The sequence below is a fragment of the Meleagris gallopavo genome, chromosome Z (genome assembly GCF_905368555.1).
Source record: "Meleagris gallopavo chromosome Z, MGAL_WU_HG_1.1, whole genome shotgun sequence".
Lineage (NCBI taxonomy): Eukaryota > Metazoa > Chordata > Aves > Galliformes > Phasianidae > Meleagris > Meleagris gallopavo.
In genome coordinates, this window is record NC_139435.1 from 27,122,988 (window position 1) to 27,143,623 (window position 20,636).

Below are 20,636 nucleotides of genomic sequence, written 5' to 3' on the forward strand. Positions count from 1 at the left end.
CTACAAAAGAAGCTAGCATTACATCACTGACCAAATTGTACGATTATTTGTTAGAAATGAACTAAGCTTGAAGTGCAAGTCTGCTCTGCATGGATCTCTGTCTCCCGAGTCCTCTTCTAGTGATGTGGTAGCTATACCAAATCCAGCACAATTCATAAAACATCTTCATTGAGGGCAGAAAACTTTCACAAACGGTATTTGGACTGCATTTTCCCAAGTTATTCCTTTATGCTACTTGCTTTCTGGCACAGACAGCACAAAATTCTATCCTGGAAGAAGTCAGGAAAATATATACAAGAGAAATTGTTGTGTTAGACCAAGACTGAGTGAAAAACAAATAAATAATTAAAGGGAATAACTGTATAGTTAGGACTGACAGTGCATGCTTTAGCTGCCCTGCTCCTCTGTATGGTACTGAAAAACCCAGTAGAGACTTTGGATTAATTTACCATACTATGGATCTGCTGACGTTTTAAGCTATCTGGTCAGCTGGATCCATGCATGCTTTCCCCAGGACCCACTGGAATGAGCTAAGCTGATGCAGGTTAAGCATTCACTATCTCACAGTTTACCTAACATTATCCGATCTGTAAATAATTTAAGCACACAAACACAGTATGGGCATTGTTAAAACTGTCAAATACTCTAAGACTGATCAGCTGAAAGGTGACAGCACTTGGTATAAGCTGTCTTCAGTTGAAGGTCCAGACTGAGAAGCTCAGAGTGATTGTACATTCTCTTTAGCTGGTCTTGTTTATCTGCATTGCTCATATTATCTTTTTTTTTTTTTTTCCCTCTGCCTCCAACCCCCCCACCCCCCAACAAAGCTGCAGCTGAACAGTTGTATCCTTACCTATTATCATTTCACTTGAAAAAAATCTCTTTTTTTAGAATTACATGCTGGTTTAAAGAACTATTACGCATAACAACCGTTGTTCACTGGTATAATTACAGATAAAACAAAAATTGTAACTAAAATAATAGACTTTGCACCATTCAGATGGTAAGACAGATGCTTTCAAACTGATCTTGCTCTTGCCAAACAGGTGTTTGAAACCAAAGTAACTTTTTTTCCCTTTTTAAAAATTGTCTTGTCTGTTTGAAAATGCAGTTATTTGAAGAGAATGGTTTTAGAAGGCAGCAGACAGTCATAAATGCTCATGATACAATCTACATGAAGTCCATATAGGATCTCCACTTTCAAATGGGACATGAGCTTCAGTATTTGAAAGTGAATTAAACATTTAGTTTTAAAAATACAGATTTCTTTGGTAAGATGCTGCAGAAATAGCAAGGTGTTTTTCACTTGTATGAAAAACATTATGTTAGGAACATTATGTCATTATGTCCCAATCTTGTGCAAGTACAAGACTTCTGAGAGCCTTCACTCTCAAAACAAACAGGTTTTCTTGAAGGGCATGTATTTGCCTTTCACACTGGTTTTAAATCACTGCATAGCTAATAATACAGGCACTGGATCTTGTTAATGATCAGGCTGTATAATTTCACTAGTTTCAGTAAAAAATCTTACCAACTAAAAGAGCTATGGATTCATTTTTGCAAAGACAGCATAGCTGAAAACACAAAGTGAGATTACTTGAAAATAGGTTTACTTGTGATGTATTTTTCTAAATACTTAAATATGTCACTGGATGACTCAAAAAAAAAAAAATCACTCAGAATTTGTTGTGATAGCAAAGCAAAATTCTACACTGCAGCATTACTTAATAAAGCTATTCCACAAATAAGAAATGCAGCATGTATCAGAAAAAAATAAGTAATCTCCAATTTAGTGTAGATGCTATTTTTGCCAGAAACAGAAATTTTCAGAGCCAGTTTATAATTGAAATAAAAAGTATCAAAACTTAAACAGTTCTCAGTTTTTATGAAATGAGAAAAGAATTTTTAGCATTTTGTAAGAACAAGAAATCATACAAGGATGAGCTGAAGCAAATACCTGCCTCGCTCATTCTTATATTTTCTTACCCTCTCCTGATTTTTTGCACTTTAACAAAGCCAGCCAAACAACGGTATTATTTTTACTATATTTCTGAAAGTAGAAATTAATCAGTAATTTCAAAAGATTAATTTTTCTATTAAAAATACTGCATATTTCCACAGGGTCTGAGGAACCAGATATTGCAGCTTTTTTGCATTTAAGATTCTAATTTAAAAAGAGACTTAGCTGAAAACTGTCTCTCTCTCTCCTTTTTGGAAAGAATGTCCTGAAAAGACAAAAATCTTATGTCCTGATAGGCCTGAAGATACATGAAAGATTGTAAAAGCTGAACAGCTGTTAGGTAATTATTGATATGAAGGGAAAAGAAAAGGTAAACGGTTCATAAATCCTTAATTAATATTATCTAGATAAAGATTAGCAAATATACGATACATTTAATTGGGCTTTGCTAATTTGTACCAAAATGCTTTCTCAATTAATAGTTTAGTTGAACTCAGCATATGGAAAAAAAAATGAAGGAAAGAAAGATGGTGACATATGAGAAAATATAGCAGTACTGGTCTAAAGAAAGTATCTAAAGAAAGTACTCTGATTGGTCTTACCATAGCATATGCACCTCAGCTGCCTATGATGTTCAGCTTGGGATGCATATCCTAAAGAACCAGAGACACAAAGTTGGGAGACAGAATAAGAAAGGAAATTAAAAAAGAAAAAGGTTACAGAAAATAGAATGAGAAATCTAAAAAGGCAGGAAAATACATAAATTGAGGAAACCTGAAGTTTATTTTGAAATAGCAATTTAGAAGCATATATTTCTTCCAGATCAAACTTAAGATCCACTCAGACTGCTTTAAGTTATGTACAGTGTTCACTGGTGGGCTAGCATTCTAGAATAATGAAGAGCAAATTAGCTGCACAAAATAATCAAGCTTTTCCCTAATTGATTTTGCTTCATATTGACTTGAAGCATGATAAGCCTTGGAAATCTTGTGTTTATTTTTAAATTAATTTTAAATTAATTTTTTAGAACCAGGGAATTTCCATCCTTTACATGATGCAGTGGAGAATGTGACCACTGAGGATATGGAGAAGGCTGAGGTCCTCAACGCCTTCTTTACATCTGCCTTTAATAGGCAGATCAGTTATTCTCAGGGCACTTTATGCCCTGATCTGGAAGTCTGGGATGGAATGCAGAATATGCCCCTGGTGATTCAGTTGGAGACAGAGAGCTCCTCCTCCATCTGGACTGTCACAAAACCATGGGACCGGACGGGCTTCATCCTAGGCTGCTGAGGGAGCTGGCGGGGATGATTGCCGAGTTGCTCGTGGCCATCTATCAGCGCTCCTGGTTATCTAGAGAGGTCCCAGAGGATTGGAGGCTTGGTGATGTGACTCTCATCTACAAGAAGGGCTGTAAAGAGGTTACTTTATACATGGATACATGGAACTACAGGCCTGTCTCGCTCCAATTTGTAGGAGGGAGATGAGGTTCTTTTAATATCTGTATACCTGGCGTGAGATTAAGAAACAACGGTTCAAATATTGGTCCAACCAGTTTATTATAAATCCTAATCAGGGAGACGGAGAAGGGAAGGAGGGTGATAGAAAAGATAGGAAAGAAGCAAGAATCGCGTAAAGGGGGTATAGTCACCACCAGGATCCAGCAGTGGTCCCGTTGCATGACGTCTCAAAGGTCTGAGGCAAAGGCAGCAGGGGGGGGAGAGCAGCAGCAGCAGCGTAGCTGGCCTTGGGCGGCAAGCAGGTAGCTGGAGGCAGTTGTGGAGCCAATCCAGGAGGAAGCAGCAGGACTCAGGTAGCAGGCCCAGGAGAGTCTGTCAGTATGCAGGAATTCCATAGTGAGGAATCTGATGGCAGATATCTTTGTTCTTCTTCAGCATGCTGGCAGAGTGCAGAGCAAGTCCAGGAGGGACAGAAGCAGGTTGTGAGGCTGCCCATGTCAGAAACCTCTTCTTCTTCATGAGGAATCTGTTGCCAGAAAACCTCTGTTCTTCTTGATGAGGAATCTGTTGCCAGAAAAACCTAAACCTCATGATCGTAGGTCCCCATTTTATCCTTCTTTTTCTGCCTATGTGACATCCCTGGGTGCTTGAGCAAGAGTTATGTGAGTACCCCCTGAGATGGCCATCTTCCTCGAGATAAGCCCACACAAAAGATCGCTTCACAGGCATTAAGCTGCAGCTTATCTCTCTCTCGTTGCCCCTGGCCTTGTCCATCTGTGTCCCTCCAACAAAGGATTTCTCAATCTTTGCCCAGGACTTGCTTGGACTTCTTCATCTGTGTCTCCAGCAAGCTTTGAGACAATGATGTAAAAGAATAATCTCTTACAAGACCTGTCAGCCTGACCTTGGTACCAGGGAAAGCTACAGAGCAAATCATCTTGGGTGAGATCACACAACATATGCATGGATTCCAGGGGATCAGACCCACCCAGCATGGGTTCATGCAAGGCAGGTCATGCTTGACCAACCTCATCTCCTTCTATGATTGGGTGACCAGCCTGGTAGATGAGGGAAAGGTTGTTGATGTAGTCTATCTAAATTCAAGCAAAGCCTTTGACACAATCTCTCACAGTATTTTTCTCGGAAAACTGGCTGCCCATGGCCTGGACGGGTATACTTATCTTTCGGTAAGGAACTGGCTAGAGGGCCATGCCCAACGAGTAGTGGTTAATGGAGTTAAGTCCAGCTGGTGACTTGTTACAAGTGGCGTCCCCCACGGGTGCATACTGGAGTCCATCTTGTCTAACATCTTTAATGATGACCTAAATAAAGGGATTGACTGTATCCTCAGTAAGTTTGAAGATGATACCAGGTTGAAAGGTAGTGTTGGTCTGCCTGAGGGTAGGGATGTCCTTCAGAGGGATCTAGATAAGCTGGATCACTGGGCTGAGGTGAATAGGATGAGGTTCAACAAGGCCAAGTGCCGGGTCCTGTACTTTGGCCACAATAACCCCATGCAGCACTATAGGCTTCAGGCTGAGTGACGGGATGACTGCAAAGAGGAAAGGGACCTGGGGTTGTTGGTTGATGCTCAGCTGAATGTGAGCTGACAGTGTGCCCAGGTGGCCAAGAGGGCCAACTGCATCCTGACCTGCATGAGAAATAGTGTGGCCAGCAGGAGCAGGGAGGTAATCATCTCCCTGTACTCAGCACTAGTGAGACCACACCTTGAGTACTGTGTTAGTTTGGGGCCCCTCACGACAAAAGACATTGAGTCCCTGGAATGTGTCCAGAGAAGGGCAATGAAACTGGTGAGGAGTGTGGAGCACAAATATTATGAGGAATGCATGGAGGAGCTGGGATTGTTTAGCCTGGAGAAGAGGAGGCTCAGAGGAGACCTCACTGCACTCTACAACTTCCTGAAGGGAGGTTGTGGTGAGGAGGCGTTTGGCCTCTTCTCCCAGGCAACAAACAGGACCTGAGGAAATGATTGCAAGTTGTGCCAGAGGAGGTTTAGGTTAGACATAAGGAAGAACTTTTCCCTTAGAAAGTGGTCAGGCGCTGGAATGGCCTGCCAAGGGAGGTGGTAGAGTCACCATCCCTGGCAGTGTTCAAGAGATATCTAGATGAGGAGCTATGAGATATGGTTTAGAGGCTTGTGGTAGAAATGGTAATGGGAGGATAGTTGGACTAGATGATCTTGCAGGTCGTTTCCAACCTTGCGAATCTATGATTTTATGATTCTGTGATTCTATGAACCACAGGTATTCTCATTATCTACAAAAATACCTTAATCCTTTTAAAACTTACATGGCCTTTGGCTTCCAATGTATGCTACTGATAACAAGATCTACATGATAACTTCAGTTAAAAAAAAAATATTTTACATTTGTTTTTCTTCCTAAGTTGAAAGCAGAAAATTACTAAGAGGACAGGTTTTTAAATTGATTGTACTCCAGGGCCGTGCTGTACATTCACATTTGTAGCAGTATTCCTATAGCTCTCATTTTGAGTGCTGTCTAGTCTTCTGTCACTGACTGACACTCTTTCACTTCGTTGTAAGAGCTTCTTCAGTCTTCAACAAGAGAAGATGAACTCCAGACAAAGTCAGCATTTTTTACATTTTTAAAATAAGTACTGCTTTTTAATTAAAAAAAAAAAAAATTTTAGAGTAGAGACTGAGTGTTATAGTGCATAAAGATTACTGGGGTGGATTGAGAACTGGCTGACAGGCAGAGCTGAGAAAGTTGTGATCAGTAGCGCATAGTCTAGTTAAAGGTCTGTAACTAGTGGTGCTCCCCAGGGGTTGGCACTGAGATCATTCTTGTTCAACATCTTGATCATCGGCCTGTATGAAGCGATAGAGTGCACCCTAGCAATTTTGCTGATTATACAAAGCTGAGAGGAATGGCTGACACACCGAAAGGCTGTGCTGCCCTTCAACAAGACCTGCATGGCTGGAGAGTCAGGTGGAGAGGAATCTGATGAGGTTCTACAAGGGCAAGTGTAGAGTCTTACACCTGGGGAGGAATAACCACATGCATCAGTACAAGTTAGGAGATGATCTTCTGGAGAAGAATTCTGCAGAGAAGGACCAGGGTGTCCTGATGGACAATATGCTGGTCATGAGCCAGCTGTCTGCCCTTGTGGCCAAGAAGGCCAATGATATCCTGGGGTGTATTAAAAAGGGCATGTCCAACAGGTCGAGGGAGGTGGTCCTCCCACTCTACTCTGCCCTGGTGAGGCCACATTTGGAGTACTGTGTTTGGTTCTGGGCTCCTCAATTCAAGAAAGCCAGGGATTTCTTAGAAAGAGTTCAGTGAAGGGCCACAAAGATGATTAGGAGCCTTGAGCATCTCCCTTATGAGGAAAGGCTGAGAGAACAGTCTGTTTAGCCTAGGGAAGACTGAAAGGGGATCTTATCAATGCTTATAAGTATCTAAAGGACGAGTGTCAAGTAGATGGGTCCACAGTCTTTTCAGTGGTGCTGAGAGGACAAAAGGTAACAAACCCAAACTGGTACAGATGGAAATTTTGTTCCTTTGAGGGTGACAGAGCACTAGGACAAGCTGTCCAGAGAGGTTGTGAAGTCACCTTCTACAGAAATATCCAAAGCCTACTGGATTGCTTACCTATTCAACCTACTCTTGGAACCTGCTTTAGCAGGGGGGTATGACTTGATCTTGAAAGATCTATATTAGACTACAATTCTGCGATTCTATGATTATACTTAGAATGCTTTGCCAGACATTTTAAGCATCTATTCCTGGTATTTATATACATGCTTGTCCTCAGGTTTATAAATATTTTTACAAATTTCACATTTTTTTTTAAAAGAAGAGATGATGTCTCCTTTCACTTAACTGATGTCCTTTAGTAAATGGAAGCTTACTGTACTAACTACTAAAATGCACAACTTAAATGTATTTGTGGCGGAATCTTCTCAGGGTATATGATTTCATACCACTAGCTGGAGAAACTCACTGATGAATAAATTTGGTGGATGGCTAGAAATCACAGTTTGGGAAAAGAAGGGAAACAGCAGCTGCCTTACAAGAGTCGCAGAAAAGGCACTTTTGCCTTACATAGTAAGTCATAAACATGTCCTGCTTAAAATAATGCAAAGATATATATTTATCTGTATCACACTGCATCATTTGGCCAGGTCTTAAGAGAACAAGGAAAGAGTCAAAGCTTTGAAGACAGATTGAGAAAATCTGGGTTATGAACTATGTAGCTGGAGTTTTGTACAGCAAGCAGCTGTCTCTTCTGTTGTGAACATACTTTATCCTGCTATTTTAAGACTATGCAACATCAAAGACACATTTGCACAGAGTCTTGGAGAGCCAGCAACGTAAAACACCAAAATAATGTCACCTAGTGTGTTAGGGGAGGTTATAAGGAGGATTAAAAAGCAGTCAAGCACAATATATTAAATGAATCCATGACTAACGAGGTGTGACAGCAAAGGGTTTCCTTCTTTTCAACAGAATAGATCCCAGGGTCGGAACTATTATTTCACAGTGCCTTTATCACGTTGGAATTTTTATGGTTTTTTTTGATGAATTCACATTTTTTAAAGCTCTTCTGACACTAAGCCAATTTTCACTTTTAATTAAAGCCATAAATAATCTTACTTCTGCCTAAAAAGGTTTATTGTTTCTTACTTTTTTATTATTATTACTGCCAGAAAATATTCTAAACGCCTAACTATGATATGAGTTAGCAATTATAAGTTCTCAATGATCCAGTACACTTACTGCACCTTGTAAACATTATACATGGCAAACTTTATTTACACTTCAAGTACCTGGCTTGATTGATGCCATGTAGTTTATTCTTTGGGTTTTTTGTTTTCTTTTTGTAGGTTTGGCTTATTTGCTTTTCCACACATTAATGTATCTCAGGTGACCAATGGCAGAGATAAACACTTATCAAAGAGGGTTGTAAAAATAAGCAAATTTAATTTAAATGTGACTACAGAGATCAAAACAAGGAGTAGAAAGGTCCAGCTTTAATCTGTTTGGTACAAAGAAAGAATGGTAAATAAACAAAAACACATAGCGATTGAAACATTAAAAGGAAAATTCCACAAAATGTTGAAAACTGACACCATCAAAGACAGGAGATAACATATTATTTTACTTTCAGTTAAAGTAACAATATAATTAGGATTTGGGGATCCTGGTGGATGAAAAGCTTGACGTGAATCAGAAGTGTGTGCCTGCAAATCAAAAGGCCAAAGGTATCCTGGAGTGCATCAGAAGAGGAGTGGTCACCAAGGAGGGGGAGGAGATCATCTCACTTTATTCTGCCCTTGTAAGACCCTATCTGCAATATGTCTGGGGACCTCAACACAAGAAGGATGTGGACTTGTTGGAAAGGGTCCAAAGAGGGCCACAAAGATAATCAGTGAGCTGGAACATCTCTCCTACAAAAAAGGATGAGGGATCTGGACTTGTCCAGTCTGAAGAAAAGAAGGCTCCAGAGAGACCTCATTGCAGCCTTCAAGTACTTAAAGAGAGCTTATAAAAAGTTGGAAAATCCTTTATAAACTGTCTGATAGGACAAAACAGAATGGTTTTAAACTAAAAGAGGGGAGATTTAGGTTAGATGTTAGAGTGGTTATGTGCTGGAAGAGGTTGCTCAGAAAAGCTGTGTATGCTCCATCCCTGAAGATGATCAAGGCCAGGATGGATGTGGCCCTGGGCAGCTTGATCTGATGGGTGACAATCCTATCCAGTGACAAGTGATTGAAAGCAGATGATCTTTATGGTGTCTTCCAACTCAACCCATTCTATGATCATTTGTATTCAAGCCCATTACGACAGTTTTATTTCACACAAATTTCTTACAATGCAGACTTGCTTGTCACTTACTTTATCTGCCTGTAAAATCTGTAACAGCCAGTGGGTGGGCAGCTGTGCTGTCCTCCTGCAAAAGGCAGGGCAGTGCTTAAAGACCAGCTTCAGCAGTCCTGCCTGTAGTCAGCACACATAGGAGCAAGTGCATGGTTACCCAATCTCCAATTCAAGAATGGGCACTCCTAAGTTCAGAGACCTCTACTTGTTAATACTACAGGACAATTCTTCACAAGCTGAATTTCAGTTGTTAAGGTTGGAAAAGATACCTAAGATGGGGGTCACTGTCACCCTCTTTATGGTAAGGGTGACAGAGTACTTAAACTCTTGCATAGAGAGGTTGCATAGAGAGGTTATGGAGTCTCCTCCTACAAATATATTCAAGACCTGTCTAGACACCTACCTGTGTGGCCTATTATAGAGTAAATGCTTTAGCAGGGAGATCGGACTCGATGATCTCTTGAGGTCCCTTCAAGTCCCTGCAATTTCGTGATACTGTGATCATCCAGTCCAGCCCAACTGTCCACCTATCACCAATATTGCCCATTAAGCTACGTCTTTAAGTACTATATCTACCCTTCCCTTGAACACTTTCAGGGACAGTGACTTCTAACCACTATTTCTGAGAAGAAATTCTTCCTAATATCCAATCAGTTTCCTTTAAAAGAAAGAGAGCTTATGCTTCCTTTCTGCAGTGATCTAAACTAATGAAATAGTGCTAGCAATTAGTGTAAGATTAAAAAAAAAAAAAAGCTCAGAAAAAATCCACATCATTCCCTTAGGTCAGAGCTCAGCTCTTCAAAGACACACTTCTGCATACAAGTAACTGTTGACTCTGAGCTGACATTCAAAGGGATCTAGTGTTGTGAAATGTCTTGGTATTTGGAGGTGTCTGACAAATAAAAATATAATTTACAGCTTAAATCACACACTGCCCATCCATCCTGAAAATCCATCTTTCCATTTGAGAGGGGCAGTGTAAACTTGGATTTCATAACATAATGTAGTAATCAGATGTCAAAACAGTAACAAGAAAAAATTATCTTCTCAAAAATTACTTTAGATTTTGCTCATTATGTATGTTTACTAATAAATCATCATATCAGCAAATAAAGAATACTAAAGAAGATAGCCTCATAAAGTCAAAGATAAAATAATGATCTATATAAGAATGATAATTTTATTATCTTCCATTAATGGTTTTTCTCATCAACAGTGTGAAATCAGCGAAGGCACTTAATATGAATTACACATCTAATATTACAATACTGACTTCTCCATATAATATTTCTACCTGCTAACACAGTACGAAATTTACCTTTTTCCTAATTTGCTGGTCTTTGGAAGAATGTGCTTTCACATGTTTTCTCAGAGAGCTTGGATCTGTGTATCGTTTAGTACATCCTGGAATCTGACATGCATAAGGTTTCTAAGCCAAAAAAAAAAAAAAAAAAAAAAAAAAGGTATAAACAAGCAGGCGTTAAATTGCGGATTATTTTAATTCATGAGAATCCCTTTTGAACCTGCAAATCACATTACTACAAAACAAAATATTGCGCATTATTAGAAGCTCAAGGCTCAGAATTTTATTAGAAAGCGAAAGGAGGAAAGTAAGTTTAATATGGAAGAAAAACCAAAGGAAAAGCATTCACTATGGCATCTTTCATTATTACCTTTTTTTTTTTATTATTTTTTTTTAATCAGTACAGTGAATATTGTTAGGTATACTCACAATTCTTCCACCCTCAGAGCAATCTTTGACTTAATCAGTAATTACATTCTTTAGTGTATCAGGTAAAGAAATTGCAGTAAAGGCCCAGATAGACTGTTTAGGATTATAGAAGAATCCGCTTCAGAAAAAAAGAACAAGAAAAAGTGTTAGTTTACTATATTACAAAGAAAGCAAGCAAAAACCAGTGCAAACACTGAATAATGAAGTATCAAAAATACATGTTTTTTTGCGAAGTATAAGACCTTAGGCTCATTTTTTCTAATAACACTAGTTCAGAGTGATGCCTGTTCTGTAATACCTTAACAGTTTTCTAAAAACACATAAAGCCCAAATAATCTAAATCACTAAATAAATGAAAATGTTAACAACTCCCTCCTCCTGTCTGTTTTAACCTGTCTTCTCTAAACAATTGCAGGACACACAAAAAAAGTACTGGATGAGCAGTATATACCGAATGTTTGCTAAAACTAGCATTTCACAATTTAGCCATTTTGCAAAACATTTCTGAGAGCACACTTGTGCAATTGATCAACACATCAACCATACTATCAACTGTCCAGAAACCATCATTTAAGTTTTGTGACAGCCTGTTTATTTGAAATAGCATTGTTCTCATTCTTCTAGACTTCTGCCCATTGGAAACTGCTTGTCACTGGTGAAACCTGATCTTTTGTTGTGAAACAAAAGCTTTATTAAACAAATCTTGGCTGTGAATCAAATTCACAAGCAACAATTTATGGTATGAAAAGTTTTAGATTCAGAAAATTCTTCCTCTGTTGACTTTCTGGTGTGCTCCAGCCTTAACATTCAATGGAGTTTTTGTCAGAGTTATTTATAACTGTTATTATCACAGATGGCGTCTATGTCTTTCAATATCGACTTCAGGTTTCCTGTATCTCACTTATGAGGGAGGAAGCCATTCCCTCTTCCTTCAGTAAAGCCCAAGGAGCTATGGCTTTTTTAATCAATTTGAAAGCCCTAGCAGAACTTTCTCTCTCCTATCTCTATGGTTATTGGCTACCTGCTACCGCCAAGCTAGCAGAAAAGAGCACAGAGTCTAATGTACAGTCAACTACAATGCTATTTCTCCTTCCTTACAGTGTACAGGTGTGTCCTCTGGTGCTTGGCACGGTCGCTGGAGTTGCTGAAGGCTTTCTGGCAGCCGGAGTACTGACAAAGATATGGCTTTTCACCTGTATGACTCCGTAAGTGAATCTTGAGATTTTCTAGCCTGGAAAAGGCCTTCTTGCAGCCTTCAAACTAGAAAAGACAAAGAAATGGTTGGAAGGAAAGGCAAACACAGCAAACTGCAACAGCAAACAGCAAACACTGAATGGAAAGGTGACTGGACTTGCAAGGATCTCTAGCCTGCTATGGCTGGACACCTCTGTGGAAGAGAGGAAAGCCTGGCATTGCAGCTGAGTTGGAACCACTGAGAACATAAGAGTGTATTTATCTCCCCAGCACGTGGCTGAGTTAGGAAACAACATCGTACTGCTAAGGGCATTTGAAAAGGGCAAATGAGGCCCAAAGTCACCAGCCAGCTCAGAGCTCAGCACCACCCAGCCTCTCTGGAAAGGATCGTCACTGTGCCCTGAGTTAGCCACCATTACCTCAGCTCAGGCTTTGGCTGAACAGAGGCATCTCTCAGTATCAACCCAACATACACATCAACAACAAAACCCAGAAAGGAAAATGTCAGTCCGCTCTGCCTTATTGATGCTGTTGAGAGAAGTGAAGAAAGAACTCATAAATCTCTATGTAATCACCTTATGCCTATTTGCTTGAACAGAGATCAACCTCAGTGGTATTATAACGACTTCTGAAATATTTCTTTACATTTCTGCTGTGAGTGTATGAGGTATAAAAATAATGAGTTCATCACTAGAGCCCATAAAATTAGAATCTAATCCCTATGGGTAACCAATAATCATGTGGCAGTATTTGTACTTAATCAAGTTCTACATCTGCAGAGACCTAAGCTTATGTGAGCAAAAAAACAGTTCTTCATCTGTCATGCTGCCATAGTAAACTTCATCCTCAAGAAAACTAAAAACCATCTGTTCTGTTTGAAATCAGTAGTTTTATGTAGATTTCATTTCAATTAGAGTGAACAAGTTACAATTGTTAGAAATGTTTTTACTAGATAAGATCAATTAATTCCATCAGTTTCAACTGTTGCACATTCTATTGAGTAATATCTAAATATAGTTTGCAGTTTTTGAATGTTTGTAAGAATATTAATGCATTAACGCAAAATTTCTCCTATTCCTTTTACTCACTTGAAAAGAAACAGGCTATTTTTCACTTTTCTTGCAATAATGTATATATACCTTTTATTATGCTTTATTCAATGCATGTACATTTTCAAAAGCACAGGTAGAAAAAGACTGCCATAATTCTGATCACAATTGCCATTACTGTTAATTATTGTTACTAATTTGTAAGACCCTCAAAAACAGTGAAAAAAACCCAAGATATTAAATTAATACTTTTATTTTGGGAAAAAATACTCTTAGAAAATATTCCATAATGAGTACAAAAGAAACTACATAGCCATACTTTACAACTGCCAGTTAATCCACGGCTAACCCACATCTGCCCATGACTAATTGCACATAGCCATATAGATGCATTTTCTTTAAAAAAAAAAAGCAGTTTGGGGTTTTTTTCTTTTTGCACTGGTAATTTCTCTGGTCCCCTTTCAGCTACCTCTGATTAACACTGGATATGAAGAAGAGGACCAGTATTTCAGTGAAGATACTTTTTCCAGTGCTAGACATTCAGGTAAGATCACTTTTCTACATCTAAACCCTCATTTTTACTTACTTTTTCAGTCATTAGATTTTACAGGGCTTTCATTACAGTTGATAATATTAAATTTCCAATCAGACACACTGTTAGCTAGGCTGAATTTTATATTGTGTAAATATAAGCTGCATGTTTTGTTCCTGCTTGTATTGATTTTCATTTGTCTGTTTTACAGTGCACCTTTTGTATTGCAATCATTCCGCTAAGTCCACCAGGTCATCATGCTAGTTTTCTGCACTGTTCTTCTTCCATTCCAGACTGCAGAAGCAAAAGCTTGATAACGCTTGCTCCCTCCAAGTGATGCAGGAGAAAAAACAGAAAGTGACCTTGTAACAGAAATGCAACTCTGTAAATGTGAAGAACTACAGCCTGCTTTTTGTGGTTCACTGAGTCTTTGGGAACAGACTGAGAAAATCTGATGTACCAAGTGCTGAAAGATGCAAATAGTATGAGACTGCCTGCTTGAAGACGGTACAGAATGTTGCCTTGGCCTTGTGCAGATATTCTGATTGTGCTTGGATCCCATTTGAAACAGCAAGTGTTTGAGTCTGGTTTGACTAGCTGCTTGACTTACTTTCTAGAGTAATAATAATGAGCTGACCATATTCATGGCAAACAAAAAGTTTAAATCCTAATCTTTGGAGAAAGTGATCTGAATGAAATGAATAAGCCATTTCTGAATGCTGTCATATGAGGATACATACATGCAAATGGAGAGAATTGCATACCTGAAAACTACAGAGGAAAAAGTAACACAAGACCAAGAAAACAAATCTTTGAATTGCTCCATAATCTTGCAGAGTTTTAAAATTATTTATTAGCAGAAAAAAGGATAAAATGAATTACTAATATTTCATGTAAATTTTTCAGTTAATTTTGAATATTCTGATACACTGACCAGGAAGGTTCTCTGTCAGCACCAAGGCAGATGGTCTGACAAGGACAAAGTATCTTTCCCCAGCTTTGCGTTTATTACAAGACCAAATGTAGAAGCTGTTCATTATATGGCTTCCAAACAAGAACAGTGCATTCAAACATTAACAATAGTCTTTTAAAAAGCATTTCCCTTCCTCAACAGCATTCGCAGGGTGCTATTTTATAAGACATGTGAGGGCTTTTAAAAAATTGAAAGTAAGACCTCACATAAAAACCTTTTAAATAGCTTTTTATTCACTTAGACTCTCCCGACTGGCAATCTTGTGAATGACATATAATTAGTGTCAGACTTCATTCAAAATGATGACATCAGGTGCTCACCAACAAGGACATTGAAGTCTGAAGCTGAGATTTAAAAGCTCAGGTTCATTTCATGCTTTTAACCCTTACATTTGTTAAGTGGGGAAGAACACAGCATCCAGAATAGCACTACATTATAATGCAACCATTTCTATCTGAATGGAGTACATTTTGTGACACGGTGATTAAATACTTAGCTACATGTCTAAGACTGTATTTTCCTCAAGACATGTGAAGGCTGGGATTAATTCCTACTTTAACAGTTAACACTGTGAAATGATAGTGTCTTGGAAATTTTTGTTCCAGTAAACAATGATAGACTATGTTTATATGCATTGCATAGATTACAAACATTATTATAGCTTTTTGCATGGTTAGTTGATACTTGTTTGCCCAGCTAGTCAATTAGTATTTGGTCCAAAGCTTGCCGAAGTCAGTTGGTTCCCTTCACTGCAGTATCTTCTCTTTAGGTATTTCAGGCAAATTCCACTACAGTTTTAAGATCTTACATGTTGTAAGCATAACTGTAAACAAAAATACAATTACAGACCATGAGTAAGCCTGAAGTGTATTGTTTTTTATCTTCTCTGTGCTTACTTTAAGCTAAAAGTCTTACTATATTTAATAGATTTACAAGGAAGTATGTATTCTATATATTGCTCATCTGTAAAGAGATTCTGTCTAAAGAACAGATCTTTTTTGAGTGTGTATGTATGAATAGGCAAGTAATAAACTATCTCTTCATCAAATTTCTGTTTTCTCTTACATCTGTCGACTTCTGTATATTTTAAGAAAGAAGAGCTACATACTGCTGCTGTAAGTGAAAAATGCAATTAAATAAATAGAAAAAAAGGAGTAAACAAAAAGGAGTAACAATAAAAAACAATTTAAATATGCTTCTCAGGGAGGTTGCTATTCACAGAGAACACCAGCATGTCAGTTCTGATGGGACAGAACTGGTGGATTAAAGATGTCACCAAACTTCAGTAAAGGTGGAAGAGGCAAATGTAGCCCACCGACAATACTCTCTTCTCAGAGAGCTCTCATTACAGATTGCTCTTTATGTGTTCATGATCAATGTAGCATGCCAAATATTTCAGAGATCTTCACTCTTCAACTTAAATCAAGCAATGAATACTGAATATTATTTATCCTCTGAAATAAAGGTGCCAAAGACTCATTTACCCAGGAAATGTGTCTCTCTTTAATGTTTGCATTAGTTACAGTGAGCATGGACATTCCAGCCTTAGAAGCTATTACTGTTACTGTAGAGTAGATAAATATTTTGATACGTCCCCTTAAAATAAACTATTACTGAACATATCAGTTGGTACAGATTCAAAAGCCATATGGAATAGAAACAATTAGAGGAAGAATGAAAAATTTCCACTGCTTTCTTTTGGAAGACAGTGATCCTGATCTTCTTCTCTATTGTTTTCTAAAACATTTTTTTTGATCTTCTGAGAACTGAGGTCACCATCTACACTCAAGGCTTTCTCAACACAAGGTTGTTATCATGTGAAAATGGTTCACTATTAAAGTGGCAACTAAATTATACTTGTTCTACTTGCTAAACCTCATAGAATTCATCTAGAGCTGAATGCTTCTTTCTGCTGGTAAACTAAAAAAAAACCCAAATATCCCTTCATCAAGCCACAAAAACAAACAAACAAACAAACAAACAAACAAACAAACAAATAAATAGCCTTGCAAGTATTTTAAGAAATATATGCCAAAATAATAGATTTTCAGACCAGAGTTAAGTGAATATAAATCACATTCTCACGGGGAAGGCTTATATAGGAATATTTTGCTGTTGTGAATCTTACAAAGACCAACATTTTGATTTCTGTTTCCTTAGAAATAAAAAAGAAAGGAGTAAAAGATGAGGGATCCTTTGAAGCCATACCTCAAGAGGAAAAGAAACAAAAGTCTAGGTGATATTTTTTCATCCAGTTCTCTGTCCAGTTTCAGATTAGATTCATTTAATTTTAAATTAAAAAAAAATAAAATTAACAGAAACAGCTATGCATAGGAATAGGAATATTCCTTTCAGCTATATCCTATCCCACTATATCCCATCCCTTTGCATCCATAAATGCACAAATTGGGAACTAAGGCTTCAAACAAGCAAGCATGCAATTTTTTTTTTACAAATACCATGAAAGTGTTATTTTTACAGTTATTTAAAAACATCTAGCTCAATTGGTATTTTTCACTAGTAGAAAAATGTTAAAGACAGGAAAGCAGTAAGATTATCTTTGAGATACATGAGATTATTGGTAAATATGTAAATAGTAAATATGTGGTATATAACTCACAGCTGACAGTGCAAAAGCTTTTAGCACAGCTGTTTACAAACCTGTGAAAGGGGTTCTTTCTAGCCCAAACTACATGGGTAAAAGGCTAGATGGCAATTGGCATTTAGTCTATTAGTAAATTCCACTATTTACAGAGCCCAAATGTATTTTCCTATGGATTTTTTTTTTAATTTAAAAAAGCCATGTAGATCACTGTCAGAAACAAAACAAGCACTGAGAAGTCCATTTGACCTTTCACAGGTACAGCATTTGGCTAAAGAAAATATAGTAGAATACAGTAAAACATGCCTATAAACACAAGAAATTATGGATTTAAGAGAAGTTGAGCTGGAAAGAAAAATGCTTGAATGACTCCCGTTTTGACAAACTAACACTCATATTAATTGCGGGTCCTGGTCAGAGAGTTTTTATTAAAGCAAAAGCATAAGGCATAATGTAATTGGTTGCTTGTTTACGTAAAGTGATGTTTCACTTAAAATGCCTGAGATAGAAAGCATAATGCATGCATTATGAGACACCACAAAGAGAAAGAAAGACACTTAGCCAAGCCTTGACTTTAGAAGTTCAAGGTTAGTTTGAAAAATACACCAAATAACATCTTGAAAAAGGCAAAACTCTTAAGTTTAAGCTCTGTCTTACAGAGATGTATGGCAACTTAATTTTTCATTTCAAGAACCAAGAAAAATTATTATGCAAAAACAATACAATTTTTCACAAATTTCATATGTTGAAATTCATTCAACGCTCTCCTAAGGAAGGTAATATTTTTTGAACTTCTTTTCAGACATCAGAATCAGAAGTTCAAGCTGCTTAATCTATGTAGTTTTCATTATAATAAGTTCATAATGCCAAAAGGACAGAAGGAAGAAACACTCATAAAAGCAGAAAAACATTATTGAGTAATAATCGTAAATATTTTTGAGGTTATTTTTACTTATTTCTTTACAAGTAATTTACAAAAGCATATCTGTGAAACAGTTGATCTCAGTCAATTTGGAAAACAACAACAACAACAACAACAAAAACAGGAAGACAAAATAAGGATTTTTTCTATGTTTAACTCTGTATTTTAACAAAAAGAGTATATTTTCATTAATAATTAAAGAAGATGCACTATCATAGCATTGAACCCAAGGAAGAGACTTCCCAATCCTCTTCAGCTAGTTTCTTTAGAACTATGAGAAAAAAACTAACAACATCCTTTACGCTGGATACAAGTCCTCTGTTTTTGTTAGAAGAATTTCTTCTTTTTGCCAGCTGACTTATGTAGGTGTTTTATCAGGAAACAGGAAAAGGAACTGAGCTGCAGTCTCAGCCATAGTGTTAAGGAAAAGTATCACTATGCAGTTACACTTAATTTCATATAAGACAGTTCTGTTGCATTATTAGAGTTGGGATCTTGAAGGAAAAAGTTCTCCTTCAAACTATTTGTTCAAATACACACACACAAAAATAAACAAACAAGATCCAAAAAGATTGATTGCTGAATAAAACGGAAGACATTACACCTATATTCTCAAAACTGCTCCCTTTAGATTGAGCATATACCCTAACTATAGCACAGTAACCTCAGATTTAGGTTTAATCAAATGAAAGGTACAGTTTGCTTTTTTTTTCCAAGACACTTAGCATTTTCCTTTTAATAACATTTTAAATGTTACAATATCAATGAAATGCTCCAAAATATTTTATTATTTTTCCCATTGTTTTTTTCTGAATTCAGATGAGAAAATTTGCTGCCTGTGATAGGAATCTTCTTATTGGTGTCAGAGACCTCTTAACTGCATTTCCTAATACATAAATAAAGTATTCACGAAAATACTAGCTCATAAACAGCAGCAACATTTCTCACTGACATCAAAATGGGATATCCCTTGTCAAGTTTTAAAGCAGATTAACTGCTGTTCAATTGAAAAGTGTTTAGATTAATATATGCATAGCTACTGAAAAATTACAAAACAGAAAATTCAGTGCAAGTTGATGTTCAGCAAAAATGCAAGCAACTGATAATAAACACAAGATCTTAACCTTATATACGAGCGTATTACTGTCAGCCCACAGTTCAGTCATAATAACCAGGTCCCAATTCTGCATGCTTCGAATATGCATCATTTTCACTCAAGTCAGTTGTTATTTGGGATATGAAAGGAATGAAGAATTAGTTTTCTAATCCTTATGCCACAATCCATGATAATTATAGTGCCTCAACAAAGTATTGCTAGCCGAACAGCTTTGCAGCACCTTTCAGGGCATTAATAGTGGGATTGTGCAGATTAACTCTAAGTATCATGTAAAATCATAGCTTTCCCCTTTTCTGAGCAGAGGTGAAAAAGAGCACTTATTCAGCTCTCTTTTCATGGCAAAGCAATGGAGAATATTCACCTCATGTTTTGAGAGAGACAGACACAAGAAAAGACTGATGGAATACAGGACAAAACTGCCTGCATTGCAATCAGTAGGAGTCCCTCACAATTACAAACAGGCAGAGGATGTTTCTTTTCTACTCAACAAGTAATCCGTATGCAAATTTCCAACAACATTAAAAATGCACTCCCTGCTCAGTAAATGTTTTCTATTCTTGGCTGCTTAGCACCCTCAGCTTTTTCCAATTAGGCCCTGTTTGTATAGTCAAAAAAAAAAAAAAAAAAAAAAAAGGAAGAAAAAAGGAAGAAGAAAAAAAGAAAGAAAGAAAAAAGAAATTCTAAAGAAAGGATTAAGCTCTGTATCTTATAAAGGAGAAAGAACATAAATTAGGAATTCTTTCTGGGTCTGGAGTGTGCATTCTTTAATCTTCCACCCTGCTGGGAAGTTTAATAAGAATAAGGACAGAAAGAAGCTTTTTTGCTTCCTTTGATTTGTTCAGTCGAAAACATGCTTTTGACTATCTGGAACTAAATCCCAAAATTCATGACAAGTCAGACAATACTCCCACATGTTATAAGCCAAAGAGTTAAAAACAGAGCTGGGAAAGCTTACAGAAACCCACCTGGTAGGCAAGCTCTCCAGATTCATAAGGGCAAAATACAGGGCCATACAGATGTCAGTAAGTTGGCAAAGACTGTCAGAAGATGGTGACAATAATTTAGGTGGTGGCAATGCAGTTCAGTACTGTGGTGTGGCCTCAGAAGGGAAATAACTTTTAAAATGACAAATAGGTCTGATTAATTTGCACTGGAAAAAAGAGAAGGGAAAGAGAGAGTAAAATTTTCTCTTGGCCAGCACTGAACTCTTTTGTTTATTTATGTCTAGTAGAGT

General features: G+C 37.4%; 1 protein-coding gene across 12 annotated transcripts in view; it reads right to left on the reverse strand.

Moving 5' to 3' along the window:
- GLIS3 (GLIS family zinc finger 3) overlaps positions 1–20,636 on the reverse strand; it is a 159,740-nt gene that overhangs the window by 33,152 nt on the left and 105,952 nt on the right. For 11 of the 12 annotated variants that reach the window (XR_014880286.1, XM_085212628.1, XM_085212627.1 and 8 more), the window contains exons 4-5: positions 12,112–12,273; positions 10,600–10,710 (exon numbers count right to left, since the gene is read on the reverse strand). The exons of the other annotated variant lie outside the window; for it this stretch is intronic. Coding sequence is in view for 10 of the 11 variants with exons in the window: in XM_085212628.1 (XP_085068754.1) it covers positions 10,600–10,710; positions 12,112–12,273 (273 nt within the window). In the remaining variant the exon portion in view is untranslated. The remainder of the gene's footprint in view (positions 1–10,599; positions 10,711–12,111; positions 12,274–20,636) is intronic. 12 annotated transcript variants of the gene reach the window in all.